This window comes from Pomacea canaliculata, linkage group LG10 (assembly GCF_003073045.1).
Source record: "Pomacea canaliculata isolate SZHN2017 linkage group LG10, ASM307304v1, whole genome shotgun sequence".
In the NCBI taxonomy this organism is placed as follows: Eukaryota; Metazoa; Mollusca; class Gastropoda; order Architaenioglossa; family Ampullariidae; genus Pomacea; species Pomacea canaliculata.
In genome coordinates, this window is record NC_037599.1 from 25527992 (window position 1) to 25545876 (window position 17885).

Genomic DNA, 17885 nt, shown 5'->3' on the forward strand with positions numbered 1-17885 from the left:
TGCGCGGAAGTATCGATCGATACTTCACTCAAAAAAAAAAAAAAACAAAAAACCGCGAAGTAGTGAATCCGCGAGAGATGAACCGCGAAGTAGCGAGGGAACACTGTAGGTCAAAAGTTCGACAATCAGAAAAAATATTTATAAAATATATACACACACAAAAGTACAAAACAGGCATATATTTTAGAATATACCTTTGAATTTTAAATATTGCTTCTGTTTTGATTTTCTCATTTTCGGTTGTTTGAGTACAAATCCACGTGAAATCGAGTAACCGGCAACGAATATCATTAATATGGCGCTCAAGTAAACAAACCTTCGCGTGGTCTCTAAACACGGGAAAATACCTGATTGGTTGATTTTGTTCAGCCTCTAAAGGGAAGCAATCGAAAGAGGAACAATTCCGAAAGGTTCCCGTATTTTCTCCCTTGTGTATTCGTTCATTTACGCACAGAACTAAAAGTACAGACCCTGCTGTGGTTACAACAGTGTGTCGCATGGCTCCCTGCGATGCGTGGGCGTGAAGAGGTAGCGCGGTCGGCTGACCGCGTGCGGGACAGAACCAATGTGTTATATGCTTCTCCGCCACAGATATGTAGTCGAAATGAACGCTGTGTTAAAACTTGCATCTAAAACAAGGCTGTTTCTGTTTCCTAGGGATAGGCTGTGGAACCAAGAGATGAAAGAAAAAGGAGACTTTCGATGAAGGACTGATAGAACTGAGTGAGGATGATAAAGAAAGATGTGAGTTTCCGTAGGAGACACAGATGTTGGCTCTAACGGAGGATCATGTCAGGGTTGATGTCCATTTGAGCAGCTCAGCTGGGACGGTGTCAACGCCAGGCGACTTTCCTCGCTTTAGCCTGCGTACCAATCTTTCAACGGAACCTCTTCCTGCAGGTATTGTAGGTCCTAATGTTTGGTGGTTGTAGCCTGGTTGTTTTGAATGATGTTAGCGTCTTTCTTCAGCTGGAAGTTGTACAGGTCTGTGCATCTTTCCCTCCATCAGCTGCATGGAGCAGTGCTTTCGGTGAGGTGATTTGTTCGTGCAATGCCCTAGCACAACATGTGCTGTTGACAGTAGCACATTCTTGATGTTTCCATCGAGGGTGTCTACATCATATATCACAGTCCACCAAGTTAAGTGTGACAACAACTTTTCATAGTACGGTTTTCCGTTGGCTGTGACTTTGAAGTGACAAGCTTGAATTTAAGACAGTCCGTTTACCTTATTTGTTTTCAACTGAAGGAGACAATACTTGGGAAGTCGTTTAATTTATAGTTGACTGGGATAGCCTTCGTGAAAATCATTTGATTTATAGTTGACTTCGCTAGCCTTTATGAGAAGTCATTTAACGTGAGAGAAAAGATCTGATAAGGGACAACTTTCCTAGTGTCTTTGAAAGTCATAATTATGAGCCGACTGTTACGATCTAATGAGAGACAATTTTGTATTTTTTAAAGTCTTATCGCTATGAGATGGGTTCCATGACAACATAAAACATGAAAGCTGATAGAAGTACTGACCAGGTGGTCCGGGTGGCCCTTGCTGTCCATCCTTGCCATTACCCATAGGGCCCCTGTCTCCTTTAGGCCCTCGGTCACCTGCTCACAAACAATGTTACGTGAGATCAAACAGCAAAATCGCACTGCGTAAATTTCACAAGGGGACTCACTACATCATTGTTTTGCTTTTGTTGTTTTGTTTTGTTTTGTTTTGTTTTGTTTTTTGTTTTTTTTGTCACAAGGGTTACTAACGACACACAGAGAATTTCCTCCCATCAATGGAATAAAGCAAACTTCTACTCAAACATAATCAAAGATAAATTGTAGCAAGTGGTGCATAGATAATGTGTATTCACAAGAATCTACCAGTCTACTTCACTAATGCTGTCGTGGATGTAGATACTGGCTTGTCATCCTCTGCTACGTATAGCGCAGACCAAAGTGGCCTATACAATACACTTTAACAGATGGTTAAGCGCTTTCTTGGTTAAGGAATTTCCAATAAGAAATCCCAGATTTCACAGATGGTTGGTTGGTTGTGTTTTACGCCGTGCCAGCAACGATAAGGCTATATCACGGCGACAGAAAGTAAACTTATTTTTAAAGTTTAGGGGCAAATAAAAGTGAGTCAAGTATAAAAAGGGTTGTGGCCCATATTGGTGGTGATTCGCCTCGTAAAAGGCGCGATTGCTTGGCAAAGGTGAGTCCTACACGTAGTCTCGTCAGAACTACCTCCTCCCACCGCACATGACGGCACGAAGGAAGGCGGTTGGAAAAAAAGAGAAGGATGGCATGCAACTCATTTTGGCCCAGAGTGTCCCAGCAGTGTTGCCACAGGGACTGAACGTAGGCCGAGAAGATAGAATTACAGTCCGATGATACCATAGCAATTGTCATTTGCTAGGAGAGATGCAGCCTATGCAGCCTGGTCTGCTCGAACATTGCCTGGTATACCAGCACAGTCAGGAGCCCAGATGAAAACAATGGCCTTGTTGCGATGGATGAGTGCTGCATAAATTTTATGAAGTTGGACCACGAGAGGGTGTCAAAATCATTGGAAAGAAGAGCTTGAAGTTCACGAAGGGAGTCTAAAATTTAAAAAAAGTTGTGCTCCGAAGAGCGCTGAACATGCTGCAAGGCAAGCAAGATGGCGTGAAATTCCGCAGTGAAAAGAGAACAGCCATCCGCCAGTCAGACCAAGGACGTGTATCGGTGGATTGCTGTCTGTCTGCCAAGATCGCTTTCCATAAAAAAAAAATGATTGAAACAACTCTCCTCTGGTGTCAGTCGAGGCCCCATTCAAGTTCAAGTCCTCCAAAACAAGGACGGGAGCAGGAAGTTGGGTCAAAAGACCTTCAAGTCCCGTCAGAATATCCGAGCAGAAAGAGGAAGATAGACAGAAAACAGTGATAGTCTTGTCCAGGGTAACCCGGGCAGCAACAGCTTGAAGAGGAGTGGAAAAGTGTTAGTTTTCTAAACAATATGTGGGAGTGAATGAGAAGAGCAGTTCCACCTGAAGGGACATCAGTCTGAGAATCCCGATTAACACTCGAAAGCCTTTGAAGTAAAAGGAGGTAGAAGGTAGGAGAAGTCTCCTGTAGTGCTATATCATGAGAGAAACAAGATGGTAGGCATTGGAGTTCTTCAAAGCGCCTCACAGAAGCAGAGAGAGGAGGAGAAGATGAAGAAGGCAGGGGACGGGGGATGGAGAAGGCGACGCTAAACGTCACTCATCCACATCCATCCCCTGCTCACCAAGAGAAACAAAGCTGTTAGAAACAGGGATTGATGATGCTGCCGTGGCAGCCCCAGATGTTTTCTGCTGAGTCGTGAGTTATTCAGGCGATTATGTTTTTTGTATGTGTTCTTGTCTGTCTGCGGTGTAGTAATCTTGTTCCTTGGTGATTTTGTGTTGCGAGCTTGCTGGCGTGCAGCGTTTCTGACAAGTGAAGATGGATGCTTGGACTATGGTGCCTCTTTGTCAGCTTTATGGCGTGCGAAAAATCCGGGGCATAAAGGTCCTCAGCAAACCTAACCTAAAGACTGTCAGTTCACACAAAGATATAAAGGGAGCCAAACATTGACAACAGCTATCTATAATAGGTCACGAGAAACCTGCTGTTGTTTTTCTTTGTCTTATGAGTTTAAAGATCTGCAGTCGGAAATATTTTCCCGTCATATTTCATCTTTTACAGAGCTGAGAATACTTACCTCGTCTACCAGATAACCTGTTTCAAAAGCTGACAGATTAAAACCCACCTTGTCTACCTGATGGACCTTGTGGGCCAGGAAGACCTGGCAAACCCATAAAGCCTCGCTCTCCAGGTGGTCCAGGTGATCCACGTTCGCCTGAAGCAACAAAATATTTCTCCTGAGATTCTTCAGTCTAGAATAGGTAAAGTATTGCTTACCTACCACACGGCGCACGCTCGCCTGTTAAGATTGGAGTTTGGTTTAGTTACTTTAGACAAATCCATATATTCTGTTGTTTAGTCTTTTTGTTGTAGTCTGTTGAAGTCGTCCTGAATTTTACGGAGTACTACATAATTTGGGGTATTTTAGGGTTAGGAGTTTTATGCATTTTTTCTTTACCTTTCAAGAAAGTATCATAAGAAAACTTCATACATTTTTGTATATTTATCTAGACGCGGCGGCTGACAAGGCCCACCACTAGGCTTGTACTTTGTAATGAACCTGATGTTATAGCTGCGCCATACTCTGTCTATGCTATTGTTTCTGAGACCCTGATGCAGAAATCTGCCGTGGAACTGCCGTCCTTTAAGAGGGTGGCTTACAAGCATTTAAAGCTGTTTACCTCTTCAAACTGTACTCGGTTCATTGTGACGGACACCCCTGACTGTGTTATGGTGAGCATGAGTTGTCACCATTGGTTGCATGAATGAAGAGGAATGGCAGTTATACGAATACGAATACGAATAGTTTATTTTGTTAGGCCTTTGGGCCCATTCAAAAGGATTGTCATGCAACATGTCACAATAGATACAGAGTGTTATTAGCGTAGAATAACATCTCTTTTCTTTGCCGCTAAATATAAAAACTTGGCAAGATTGGACAGTATTGTTTCATTGCTTGTTGACATAAGCATCTGCAGTTTGGAATTATTTGGTCTAGTGTAGTACATTGTCGGAATGAAATTTTTTCTCAGATCTTTCAGGCATGGACAACATAGTATAAAATGGAACTCATCCTCTTCATCAATTTGACACATAGGGCATATTTTACTTATATTATTGTCAGAATATCTTAAAGTATGCATCATTATATCTGAAATACCAAATCGAATTCTCACTAATGCATTTCTGATGAAACTATTAACATCTAAACTCAAATACATCTCTCTGTGAGTCACAGATTTAAATGACTTATAGAAACTATACCTTTCACTACTATTGATTATAAAATCCCATTCTTGCCAGTGACAATCAATCAATCTTTGTTTAAAACATTTTCTAAAATTGCTTACTGATTCCACTCCTTGATTTAGCCAAACATGTCCAAAACCATATCTAAAAAGAAGTAACCTGATCTCAGATACCCAGTTTTGCTTTCCACTACAAGAATAGTGTGCAATATCATTCCCCACTGTATGAATAGGGTAAAATATGGGGTAAATAGGGAAAATTATAGTAAATACTGCAGACTGCAGTTAAATTGTGAAAGATAGTAAAAGTCACACACAGCAAGGATAGTGTGACATATTGTAAAAGTCACACACTGCAGGAATGAGGGTGAATATAGTGAGTCACACACTGTAGGGGTAGTCTGACATAAAGTAAAAGTCACACAGTAGGGATAGTGTGAAATATAGCACTTCATGCACACCTACACCTATCATATACATCCCTTTGTTAATGACCTTTTAGCTAACTCTTCGTCATTACTGTTATTTCTGCCAGCTCGTCAGAGATAATTCTAAGATAATTCTAAGTGGTAAGTGATAACATAAGTGGTTGACTGTGTCAAGTACACTGACCAGCAGTCTACACAGTCTCATCAAGGAACAGTGTGCAAGATAAATACTATGCAAGAAATATAAATATTATACAAGAAATATAAATATTATATAAGAAATATAAATATTATGCAAGAAATATAATTATAACCCATAACTAAGATAAAATTGATGAAGTTCTGTAAGAATCCTCTAAGGCTTAAATAAGTTTTGGTCGTATGCAATTTGTGATCTTACTTACAGCAAGCTTACAATCTTACTTCATTAGCGTTATTATTACTAGAATATTGCCCTTTTCACAAGGTAAGATACTATGATAGGGCAGTGGACAACATCTTACCAGGTAATCCTATCTGTCCAGGCGGACCTGCTCTACCAGGCTTGCCTCTTCCTGCTGGACCTGGTGGCCCTTGAAGGTTAGCCACTAGATCCTCCATATGATCTGCACATTATAAATCAGTGATAAATTATAAATACTTAGCAATCAGTTATGATGTCATAGTAAGATATAATTGCCTCTTATGAGAAGTAAATTTTCTTGCTATCTACACTGTAATAATCTGCTTGACATACCACAAGGTTAAGGGCACAATAAACACCAAGTAGGTCTTTAATTTTATCAAATAAACACCTTAACGACAGGAGCAGATCACATTTTAATAGAAATGTTCAATTTTATTACAGTTTGCACACTCCTTAGACATTACTTCTTTGCCTCTGACCACTGCATGCTCTATGCAAGATGGTGTTAGATCGCGCAATGAATTTGTTTTCATTTGCAGTTTGTTGTTGCTGTCGTTTGTCTTCATTAGACTTGGAGCCTGGTACTGGAGATGAAGCTGGCAGTCATTTGTATAGCCTCCACAGACCCATGCAACCTGATGTTGAGGTAGGCGTACGTTTGCTTACATTTTATAAAAGTATAAATTAGCATCGAAGAATTATATTTGTTATTTATTCAATCTTTGTACCCTGTTTTAGGTTAGGAGTAGCCAACAGCGACACAGCACTAAATTCCTCTTAATGCTGGGTCAGAAAATACGTTTTATTTACACTACAGACACAGCATGCCTGATCACAACACAAACAGATGTATGCTTACTCATCTGGCAGCCTACAGAAGAGCACACAGGGCGTTTTGCAATTGCACCCCGAATATAGCAGATGGTGAGGTGTGACTTTTGGAATTTTGGATGCTTAAAAGGGAGCTGGATTGATTGATTGCCTGATTGTCATTGCCTGAGTAACACAGTAAATTTTGTGGCGGGATAAGAGTACTCATAACGAATCTAATTTTATCCAAATATATAAAATACGTTATATCATATCAGGGCAATGTGTGTTGCGAACTGGTTGTTTATTTTATTTTATTTTTTTTACTGAGCCTTAGTGAAAATTGTGTAGGAAAGGTGTTGTGCATGTCGAGGTCAGAGTGTTGATCTTTTTGCTATTTGTTGAAATACAGGAAAACTGCACGTGCTGGTGAATGAGCCTTCCCTAGTGCTGACCCTGCATCCAGGTATTATGAGGAAGTACCCATGGGGACAGCTGCAGGACCTGTGAGAAAGGCCCCATGAGAACAGCTGCAGGGACTGCTTTATAATTTTATGGATTATGAGTGGAGTCAATTAAGGTGATAAGACAAGAGCGACCTCTACCATGAGTCTTTCAGACTTAATATGCGCTGTGGGTGCAAATGTACTGAGAGTGTAGCCATTTAAAGCCTGAACATCTGTGATGTCAATGGCTTGGACATGACGAGGCCATACAGGAAGCAAGCTTTAAACTGACATACTCTCAAGAAGAGCACTACACCTGTCAGCGCTATTTCTGACATCTTCCCAGACAGAACACTGTGTACTTTTCTTAGAATTATCTCTGACGAGCTGACAGAAATAACAGTAATGACGAAGAGTTAGCTAAAAGGTCATTAACAAAGGGATGTATGTGATAGGTGTAGGTGTGCGTGTGTGCTATATGTCTTGTATGGGATTGTATGTATGGCCATTATGTTGTGTGTTTATATTTATATGCTCATATTATGTTTGTATATGTGGTTGGGCTTGTGACCAAAAGAAGTATTTCTGTCTTGGACTTCCTCATACAGAGAATAAAGTTTGATTTGATTTCGATTTCGATTTGATGTAGTCAGGACAGACTAATCAAGAGATACGGACAAAAAAGAGAGATAAGTGGACTGTAATTATAAGATAAGATAAGAGAATACTTTATTAATCCCTAGAGGGCAATTCAGTTGCAGCTCGATTATATATATTAAACCCACAGGCAGTCGTGTTGCAGTCAATCATACCAGCTCGATTAAAGTCATACATGATTGCATGCACATCACATTCATAATCCATTCAAAAGTCTGACGGCTGAAGCAACAAAAGACAGCCGCAGTCGGTTTGTCCTGCATGCAGGCATACTATATCGGCGACCTGATGGGAGCTGGACAAGTTCACCCGACAGAGCATGCCTGTCATCACGAAGGATGGCAGACACTTTCAGAAGAGTCCTCCTGTTATACAGATCCTGAAGAGAACTCTGGGTGGATCCAACGACTTTGGAGCAGATGGATACCACACGATGTAGGCTGCTCTTGTCCTTCACCGATAAACTATTATAGAAACAGATGAACGAGAAGGACAGCACGCTCTCTATATGTGATCTGTAAAAAAAGCTGAAGAAATTGGGGGGAGACAGAGAAAGACCTCAGCTTCCGTAGGAGGAAGAGGCGTTGTTGAGCCTTCTTCACGACAGATTGAGTGTTGACATCCCAGCAAAGTCGCCTGTCGAAGATGGTGCCCAGGTATTTAAAAGCAGAAACAATTTCCACCTCCTTGTCATGGATGACACAGACGGGACACGGTGGAGAATTCCGACGGAAATCAAAGACAATCTCCTTCGTCTTACTCACATTAAGTTCTAGAAAGTTGTCATCGCACCAAACAATGAATTCTTCCAAAGCAACACAGTGAGTTGTTGTTAGTTCTATAATTAGAAGTATAGTTCATAGAAAAGAGGGTTGAGAGGGTTTATATTTAAGCTTATATTTGTTCAAGAACTTTTTGAGCTCTCTTTCATGCAGTTTTGGAGACTAAATGCCCATGTGAAGAGGGGTGGGTGGGCTGTGTATCTCCACAACACAGCTACACATAGGATGGTCCATGTAGAGAGTATATGTGCATTTTGTCTCATTCCAGCTAATTTGCTTGGTTACATCTGTTTGAATTGTAACAAAGCAAACATGGCTAAGATGCTCTTTTATTTATTTACTAGATTCTTTTGTTTTAATTTTTGTATTTATCTTCCAATGGTATTTTCTGGCTACTTTCCTTATGATGGAGAACTACAACTGTTGATGTTCATAATAATATGGTTTCGCTTCATTGCAAATGTAGCTAGTTTATCTTGCTTCTTCTTTTCCTTTGCTTTTAAATGAGAAGGGCTTTTTTAGACATTAAATCTGTTCATCGTGGTCGTCCCTTTTTCTTTAATGAATCCTATAACCTTTGTCCTGTCCCTGCTAGGTTTGGGGTAATGAAGGGGAAGTATATGCTAGCTTCACAGAAATAGTTTTTGTTGGTTTTAATAATTTTGAAAATTTTGACATAGCTGGGAGGTAAAGACTATTGGTCTATAGCTTTTAAAATCTGATTATTACCTTTTCATGGAGTAGGGACCAATGCAGCCACTTTCCATCTATAAGGTAAGATTCCAGTTTCTAAAGCTTCAATTTAAAAACAAATTCAGACGATGATAAAACGGAAGCCCTCCTATGCTCCAGAAGAAATCAACCTCTACTCGTTTGTCCCCCAAATCACACCAAGATGGGCGACACCAACATCACCTTCGTGTCATTCGTCAGGAACCTGGGATTCGTTGTCACTGCAGACATGACTCTTGCTAAACAAGTTACAGCTGTCCGTCAGCCTGCCTGTTGCGATAGACAAGTTACAGCTGTCTGTCAGTCTATTATGATAGACAAGCTGCAGCTGTCTGTCAGTCTGTCTATTATGATAGACAAGCTACAGCTGTCAGTCTATTATGATAGACAAGCTGCAGCTGTCTGTCAGTCTGTCTATTATGATAGACAAGCTACAGCTGTCTGTCAGTCTATTATGATAGACAAGCTACAGCTGTCTGTCAGTCTGTCTATTATGATAGACAAGCTACAGCTGTCTGTCAGTCTGTCTATTATGATAGACAAGCTACAGCTGTCTGTCAGTCTGTCTATTATAATAGACAAGTTACAGCTGTCTGTCACTCTGTCTATTATGATAAGCTAGTTACAGCTGTCCGTCAGCCTGCCTGTTGCGATAGACAAGTTACAACTGTCTGTCAGTCTATTATGATAGACAAGCTACAGCTGTCTGTCACTCTGCCTATTATGAGTTCCGTAAGATCAGCGCCATCTGTCACATTCTGTCTACGCTCGCCACCAACACTCTTGCCTGTGTGTGTGTGTGTTCTTTCTCGGCTTGATTACTACAACTCCTTGCTTGCTGACTGCCCTGTATACCTTCTTCACAAACTCCAGAAAGTACAGAACTCTGCTGCACGTCTGGTGCTTAGAGCTAGGACACGTGACCACGCCACCCCTCTCCTTCATTGTCTACACTGGCTTCCCATCCGTTCTGGCATCCAGTACAAACTGTCCGTGCTGTGGTTAATTTCTTTGCTGGCACCTGCTTGATTATTTCTCTGAACTGCTCTTCCCTTACATCCCAACTAAGCAACTACGCTCTTTGTCTGATGACCATCTTCTTTTCCTGTCTCCAGAACAGCAACATACGGTCACAAGATTTTAGTTATTGTGCAGCGAAACAACAGAACTGTCCACTTCCATACCCACCACCTATAGTATACCCACTACTGAATCATTAAATGTGCGCTAACATTACTCCTAACAACAACTTGCACACCCTGCTCGTCTTTCGTTTGAAAAATCATGATACTCTCATTCCTTGTTCCTTAGATCCTCTTTATGGTTAATGCATTTGTTTTTTATTCGTCATTAGTATTGTTGTTTATCCTTCCGTCGTTCATATGTTTTTGTTTGTTCGTTTGCCCCTCACATGCTGTCTGTCTTGCTCCTTAGGAGTGTGAGTATGCGCTATATAAATTTTGCATTTTTTGTGTTTGTTTATACATACACACATACCGTTTACAGGAAACCAGAGTTCCCCAAGAAAACTATAAAATCCCTATAAAAAAGTATCACATCCAGAGAGAGGGCTGAGACACAAATTTACGAACCTGATTCTCACAGTCGTGATGAAAAGTTTTGAACCTATGAACCCAAATTACATGCGATGTGGAGAAATATGTAATCAGAGTTACGGATGCTTACCTCTGAGAACCATATAACACAGATCCCGGACTTCTTGCTCTGAAATACTGCGTCCCTGTTTAAAAACAGTAAGAGGTGTAAAAGGTGAATGTTACAGACTCAAATTAATATTTCTAATACAGCTATGAAAAGGAATTTTAGTATCGAGTCATCAATGCCAAAATGTGACCCTCCACGAAGAAATGAGTCTTAAGTCGGAAATTTGAGATTTGCCTAATTGCATTTTTTTTTAAATGCAGGTTCTGAACTTTCTTTTGGTACAAAAGTTGTTCTTCGGGTCTTAACACTGAGTGAGTTAAAACGTTTGAAGCGTGAAAGTACAGTGGCGGCCATTTGAGAAAAGCGGTTCAAAGTTTAGCGTCAAGATGGCCGACCACGTTGTTTAGGTTATTATTGAATCGTTCTTTAAAGAAGTTAAACAAACAGATTCCGGGCTTTCTGGCAAGGTATAACACGATGGGGTTATAACAGGGAAACAGTATCGAAACAGCGTTTGAATTTCGTCTGAAATCGGTAGGGATCGCAGTAGGTACCTCGACTAAAACGTCTTTAAAGTCCTCTTCTAACTTTTATTCTCACATGGCAGTGTATTTTCCTGATAGTTTAATAACCAACGAATCCATTTATAGTTTAATAACCAAGGAATCCATTTTTCAAGAAAAGTCAAACTGCACAAAACTGAACTTCTAGCAAACAACTGTTTCGCGCGACTCAAGACTCATTTCGTCGTGGAGGATCGCAAATAGTCTCGTACTATGATCATCGCTTCATGTTTAGACTTCCAAAGAAAATAATATCATGTTTTACGCATTGCTTCAAACTGAAATGTTGTTTGTAATAAACTAAAACGCTACAATCAAACTGTAATGACAAAATGATTTAAATGGCGTTTTCCCCATGTTAATGAAGCTGAAATCGTGAAGCTCGTACAAGTCGCCCACAGTAAAAGAACGCCACACGCCAAGCCACGCACATGCGCTCGCCCCCCTCCTTACCACGAGCTGTAAACAATAGTAAACAACACCCATGCCTCGAATCCAGCATCAACAAGGCCAAGACGAGGGCATATTGAGGAGCTGATACAGGCAGTCTTAACGATTCCATTTTTCTTTCAAGTTGTTTATTCAAGGGGCCATCGCCCTTTTGAAGGGGAGTTAAAAATAATGTAAACCCTGGGAACGCTCACACAACAGTGTGCATTAGAGGTATCATGCAGTTGGGAGTATCCATACACTCATCACGGATGATGTAATTCACATGTGGATAGGAGAACCTCCACAGGATGAGGTATCTACTTACAGGAATTCCTGGCATGCCAGGCATACCAGGTTGACCTCGTAGTCCACTGTCCCCCTGAGGGCCTGGTGGACCAGGTAATCCAGGTACTCCTGGCATTCCTGGAGGTCCAGATGGTCCTCTCTTCCCTGCAGCACCTCGCTCACCTGGCTGACAAAGGATAACAATGATGATGATGATGATGATGATGATTGATGATGATGATGATGATGATGATGATTGATGATTGATGATTGATGATGATGATGATGATGATGATGATGATGATGATTGATGATGATTTTCTAAAAAAAAATCCTGACAGCGCTTTACGTAAATCATACACAGACTAAATCCTCAACAACCATGCACCCATATTCACATATCATTTCTACAACATATACTAAGGAAATACAGATACTCGCTATGAAAGCTCAGGGTCAGGGCAGGGTCGCAGTGGATCCTGAAATTTTTTTAATTTACACTTAAAGTGTGTGAGAGAATCAGAGTGACGAAGGCTGACGGTAGTCTGTTCTAAGTTGATGTGACTTGGTAGGAGACAGAAGTCTGAGAGGAAAAGAGGGTTAGTGGGGGAGATAGGATGAGCCCATACATCTTTGTCTAGTGGGACTCGCAGAAGCCTGGTGTCAGAAGATGAGCGAAGAGGTGGTGAGGGCGTGAAGATGGAAGAATGCACAGTGGGGCTTATCGTCATCCAATGAATTGTAACGGATCACCGGGCACATTTAGTTTTGTACAACCACCTATGCCGAGTTAAAATGTAAAGCGAAGAAATGAGCAATGAGCAGAATATGTCCTTTTTCTGCCCCACAACATGCAAAACCCATGTTTTTAAAACTGTTTCCTTTTTTGTTAAAAGTTCTATATTTAGTAAGAAAAGATCAGTTTGTGATAACATTTACACTGTCAGACAATAATTATAAACAGTACAGGCACTGGGTTTCATTTCTAGTCACGTAGTAAACGAAAATGTTGCTGAGTGTGACATGTCGGCATAAAGTCTCTTGATGACAGCTCGAATGTCACCATCCCTTGCATCCATCCCATGGACTGATTGTGGTGCCTCACTCACTTGTCCTGACACCAGCGTTGGACTCTGAGAGGGACAGGGTATCTGACTGATGAGGGGCTGAGTGACGAATTCCTGGAGTTCTTCATGTGAGGGGCTTTCTGAGAGGTGGTTCTAGTGTGAGTTCATTGATGGCAGTAAGTCATGCAACGCTTGAGCATTCTCCTTTAGTTTGAGAAGTCGACTTTTCTGACTTGCTTGTTGACACCCAGCAGCTTGCTTGGCGAATAGTCTTTACTATGTCCACTTGCTGCCTTCCTATTGACTTCGTCGTCATCGCCAAGCATCGACAGAACATTTTCCGATGGGCCCAGTCTGTGTTCCGTGTCCCATGGGCCGTGTTTATGTTCCTGCAGGCCAATGATAACAAAACTCTGTTGCTTAATTTGTTGAAGCAAGTGCTTTTGTCTGTCAGTGCATCTTGGGCGACACTTGATGCTCAGCCATGCAGGTCCATAGCAAGCAGACCATGAAGTGTGTCAGGAATACAGTTGGTTACTGGTTGCGCTGTGTCACATGCTGTAAACATTTCCTCAGGTGAAAAACTTAGTGATAAACTGACTTCAGGCCCTTGTGTATTATTACAGATGATGAAGTGTAGAGTGCCGTTAATATTGTTAGTAGTGTTATAAAAGGTAGGGGATAAGGTATCTTACCCCGAGCCAGCAACTAAGGATACATCGCGGCATTGCCCTATAAACAGATGCCACATACAGAGAAAAAGCAGCATGCCGAGAGCTGAACCCAGGCAGCCAACCTTCAGTGTATTGGTGACAGGCGCTAATCGTTGCACCCGGCTAGGAGTGTTAGAGCGGGTATAGTCAAGGTAGTATTAAATTAGTATCCAGACAATGGTCACATGACAACAGTTTCAGTTAGCGTTATTTAGACAACAATTCATATTCACATGCATCCATGTCTCTTCATGGTGTTCTTTCAACAACAGAAATTTTAAAGAAATTCAAGTAATCAAAGGAAATTTGCAAAGTTGTTATTCACACGAAATGTTTCAGTATTTCAAACACAAAAAAAAGCGTTGCTTCAAGGTTTTTGGTATCCGAAGAATTTAACAGAAATACATTTATGGTACCGCATTGATATCACCTTAACTTTTAAATATACATGTTGCCTGAGATACATGCTATTTTTAAAGTTATCTTGAGCTTCGTCTTCAAGTTCCACCAGAGATGGAGTCTTTACATTCTAACCTTAACCTTACTACCACTCTTTGATAATCTTACCATCCCTGTTGCTCCTTGCAGTCCTGGTTGTCCCTATATTAAATATAAAAATATGTAACAACAATAAATACAAACATAGTAACAAAGAGCTGCGGTGGTCACATACTACGAATGTCCTCTCCATGTTTTTTTACGCTCTAAATATATTTTTGTGACACAGACAACTTAATAATAAAAATAGTTGCAGTAACAATAAATACAAACGATTACAGGCCGTCCTCGACTTACGACGTCCTCCCTTCCTACGTCACGTCGTAAAGCGAGTTTGGCTGTAAGTCGGAACATACGTACATACTGTATGTAAATAACATACTGTGAGCACTTATCCTATCCTAACACAGTAATTATCAAAATCCGCATAAAAAATAGTTTAATAATGAAATGAAACAGGAATAATAAACAGTAATAAAAAAAATCCACGAAGTTGGCGTTACGACGTCTACGACACAAAAGCGCTGAAGTGTAAACAAGGCTTTAGACAGTCAATGACAGGCGTGTAGTAAACAAGGCTTTACACAGTCAATGGCAGATGTGTGGTAAACAAGGCTTTATACAATGACAGGCGTGTAGTAAACAAGGCTTTAAACAGTCAATGGCAGATGTGTGGTAAACAAGGCTTTAGACAGTCAATGACAGGTGTGTGGTAAACAAGGCTTTACACAGTCAATGACAGATGTAAACAAGGCTTTAGACAGTCAATGGCAGATGTGTGGTAAACAAGGCTTTACACAGTCAATGACAGATGTAAACAAGGCTTTATACAGTCAATGGCAGGTGTAAACAAGGCTTTAGACAGTCAATGACAGATGTAAACAAGGCTTTAGATAGTCAATGACAGATGTAAACAAGGCTTTACACATTCAATGGCAGAGGTGTGGTAAACAAGGCTTTATACAGTCAATGACAGATGTAAACAAGGCTTTACACATTCAATGGCAGGTGTAAACAAGGCTTTAGACAGTCAATGACAGATGTAAACAAGGCTTTAGACAGTCAATGACAGGTGTGTGGTAAACACCAAACATCCTAACTCGGGGCTGACGTAACCCGAGGACCGTCTGTATAGTGTTTATAGTAATACAACATCCACCCATGAATGAGCGTGCTCCTTACGAGTATGAGTATGACCTCTACAAATCTTTCATTATTATTATACGTTTACGCTATATATATATATATTTTCTAGTTTTTGTAATACTTTGTATTTAATGCTTTATTTTGTTTGCATCTGTTCTTAATTATGTTATTTGTTCTTTACATTTATGTCACCAGCATATGAACTTTACATTTATATCTGACCAGCGCTCGAATGATAAGCATTCATCTTAGAAAAGAGAAAGCAGCATAGCTTCTTTTAGAACAGCACAGTTAGTGACACCCATCAAACGAGCGCGGCGACACCTAGCGGCACTTCTGCTTACATAGTTCGGGGCTAGCAACACTTCTCTAAATAATGACACTCAGAACGCTATCTGGACAAGCAGCAATAGCCATCTTAGAACAGTTCAACACAGACAGGTAACACAAAGTGCTAAGATAGCTGACAAGAGCCACCCACAGATGTCTAGACAGTCGGAAATCACACAAAAACAGGAAAAAAGAAAAGAACATCCAAGGAAACGACACGAGACAAAACAAGAAAGCAAACAGAGTACAACGGAGTGTTGGGAAGTACTCGGACAAAGTCCATAGGACTATGCCTCTAACCGGCGGTCCCATTGGTCCAACTTCCACCTCTCCTCCGGCGCCTGTCACATAGCTCTGTAAACAAACAAACAAGAGAAGTTAAATCTCTGTCTCTCTTAGTCACACTTTGTCACAATGTTGTAGTCATGATAGTGGTGGGGACGATGATAATACTATTGCAGCCATTAGCATCTAGCGATGAGTGTGAAAATAGGTAGACGTCAAGAGTCTATTAATAGTCGGCTGACGTCAAGAGTCTATTAATAGTCGGCTGACGTCAAGAGTCTATTAATAGTCGGCTGACGTCAAGAGTCTATTAATAGTCGGCTGACGTCAAGAGTCTATTTATAGTCAGCTGACCCTTTAGAAGGGCATGTCGATCTCTTCCTCGCTGCCTTTCTCTCCCCAAGTCTATTATGGGTTAGATACGCATAAACTGAGTCAGATGAGGGCTGTAGGTTAGATAAACATTCAACAGCGCAGTCAACAGTGGACTCAGGTCAGGCACGACCTCAAACTATTCCTCTCTGATTACTAGGCTATAGGACTTTCCAGAACTATTTTGCAAACTCTATTTTTTCAACGGGTATATCTTAAGTAAGCTTTTCCAAATGTGTTGTGATTTTCAAAACTAATTTTACGTTGTAGGCTGCATAGTATTGTGTAAAGGTGTTTTTAACCCTCAGGGTATTTTATCCTGAAGGTTGCATAATATTAGCCAAGTGTACTGTGGTGCTAGTATAAGACACATGCTGAGGCCGTAGTACAAATTAGCCTGGGTCAAAAAAGACCCTTTGAGTCTATAGTTTAAATTATTCTGTGTCAGCATCAAAGACACGTTGAGAATGTAGGTGAAATTACTTGGTGTTGGTATCAAAGACACGTGCTAAGACATTTAGAGATCGTAGTCATTACCATCACCACTCTCTCAGTGAAGGGGAACGATTGAACACAATGAAGCTACAGCACCGTGAAATGACATCAATTTCACATAAAAATGAAGTGTTCACACATATAAAATACACAAGAAATAGTGTCAATACATGTGTCTTAATTGCTCATGCAAATTAACATTACATCTTGTAAAGATCTTATAAAACACTGACAGAGTTGTAACACACGTCACATGCCGTATGAAGAGCTCTGACATATACAGGTAAAAATCATATAGTATCAGTCACATATACGTCATACACTACATACATATACATCACATATTACACGCACACGTAATACTTAACATATGTATGCATTACACGCTACATTTACGTAATCATGTTAAATATCTAGACGTAACACTTTAATAGTATATGCCATGTTACATACTCATACGTCACGTGTTACATATGCATACGTCACACGTTACAAGTATACGTCACGCTACATACGCATCAAGTACTCACAGTTACACCTCTCTCGCCTGGTGGTCCCGGAGGTCCTGGTGGTCCCTGTAGAGTATCAACTCCAGACGTTAAAGGACAACACGACAGCAGCACATTTTATTTATGATCGGGAAAGTTCATTTTAAAATAATGATTTCCAAAATATGCGTACATAACTATGTTTAATCTTCACGATATAAGGCCTCAAACATCTAAGTCTTCTCACTTGCCACTAGGAAAGCAATTACTCCCCTACGCTGAGAGTTCTGTTGTTCGCCAGGAGTATTTGTAACAGTGAGTGTGACTCACTTCAACAAGTCTCTGCATGTCTTCCAGTCAAATAAAGAAACGTCGCTTAGTGTCACGAAAGAGCTGT

General features: G+C 40.7%; 1 protein-coding gene across 1 annotated transcript in view; it reads right to left on the reverse strand.

Moving 5' to 3' along the window:
* LOC112574514 (collagen alpha-1(XXII) chain-like) overlaps positions 1–17885 on the reverse strand; it is a 79393-nt gene that overhangs the window by 5058 nt on the left and 56450 nt on the right. The window contains exons 29-36 of the mRNA XM_025255641.1: positions 17531–17575; positions 16149–16202; positions 14442–14474; positions 12135–12281; positions 10836–10890; positions 5820–5921; positions 3766–3855; positions 1528–1605 (exon numbers count right to left, since the gene is read on the reverse strand). Of these exons, the coding sequence (XP_025111426.1) occupies positions 1528–1605; positions 3766–3855; positions 5820–5921; positions 10836–10890; positions 12135–12281; positions 14442–14474; positions 16149–16202; positions 17531–17575 (604 nt within the window). The remainder of the gene's footprint in view (positions 1–1527; positions 1606–3765; positions 3856–5819; positions 5922–10835; positions 10891–12134; positions 12282–14441; positions 14475–16148; positions 16203–17530; positions 17576–17885) is intronic.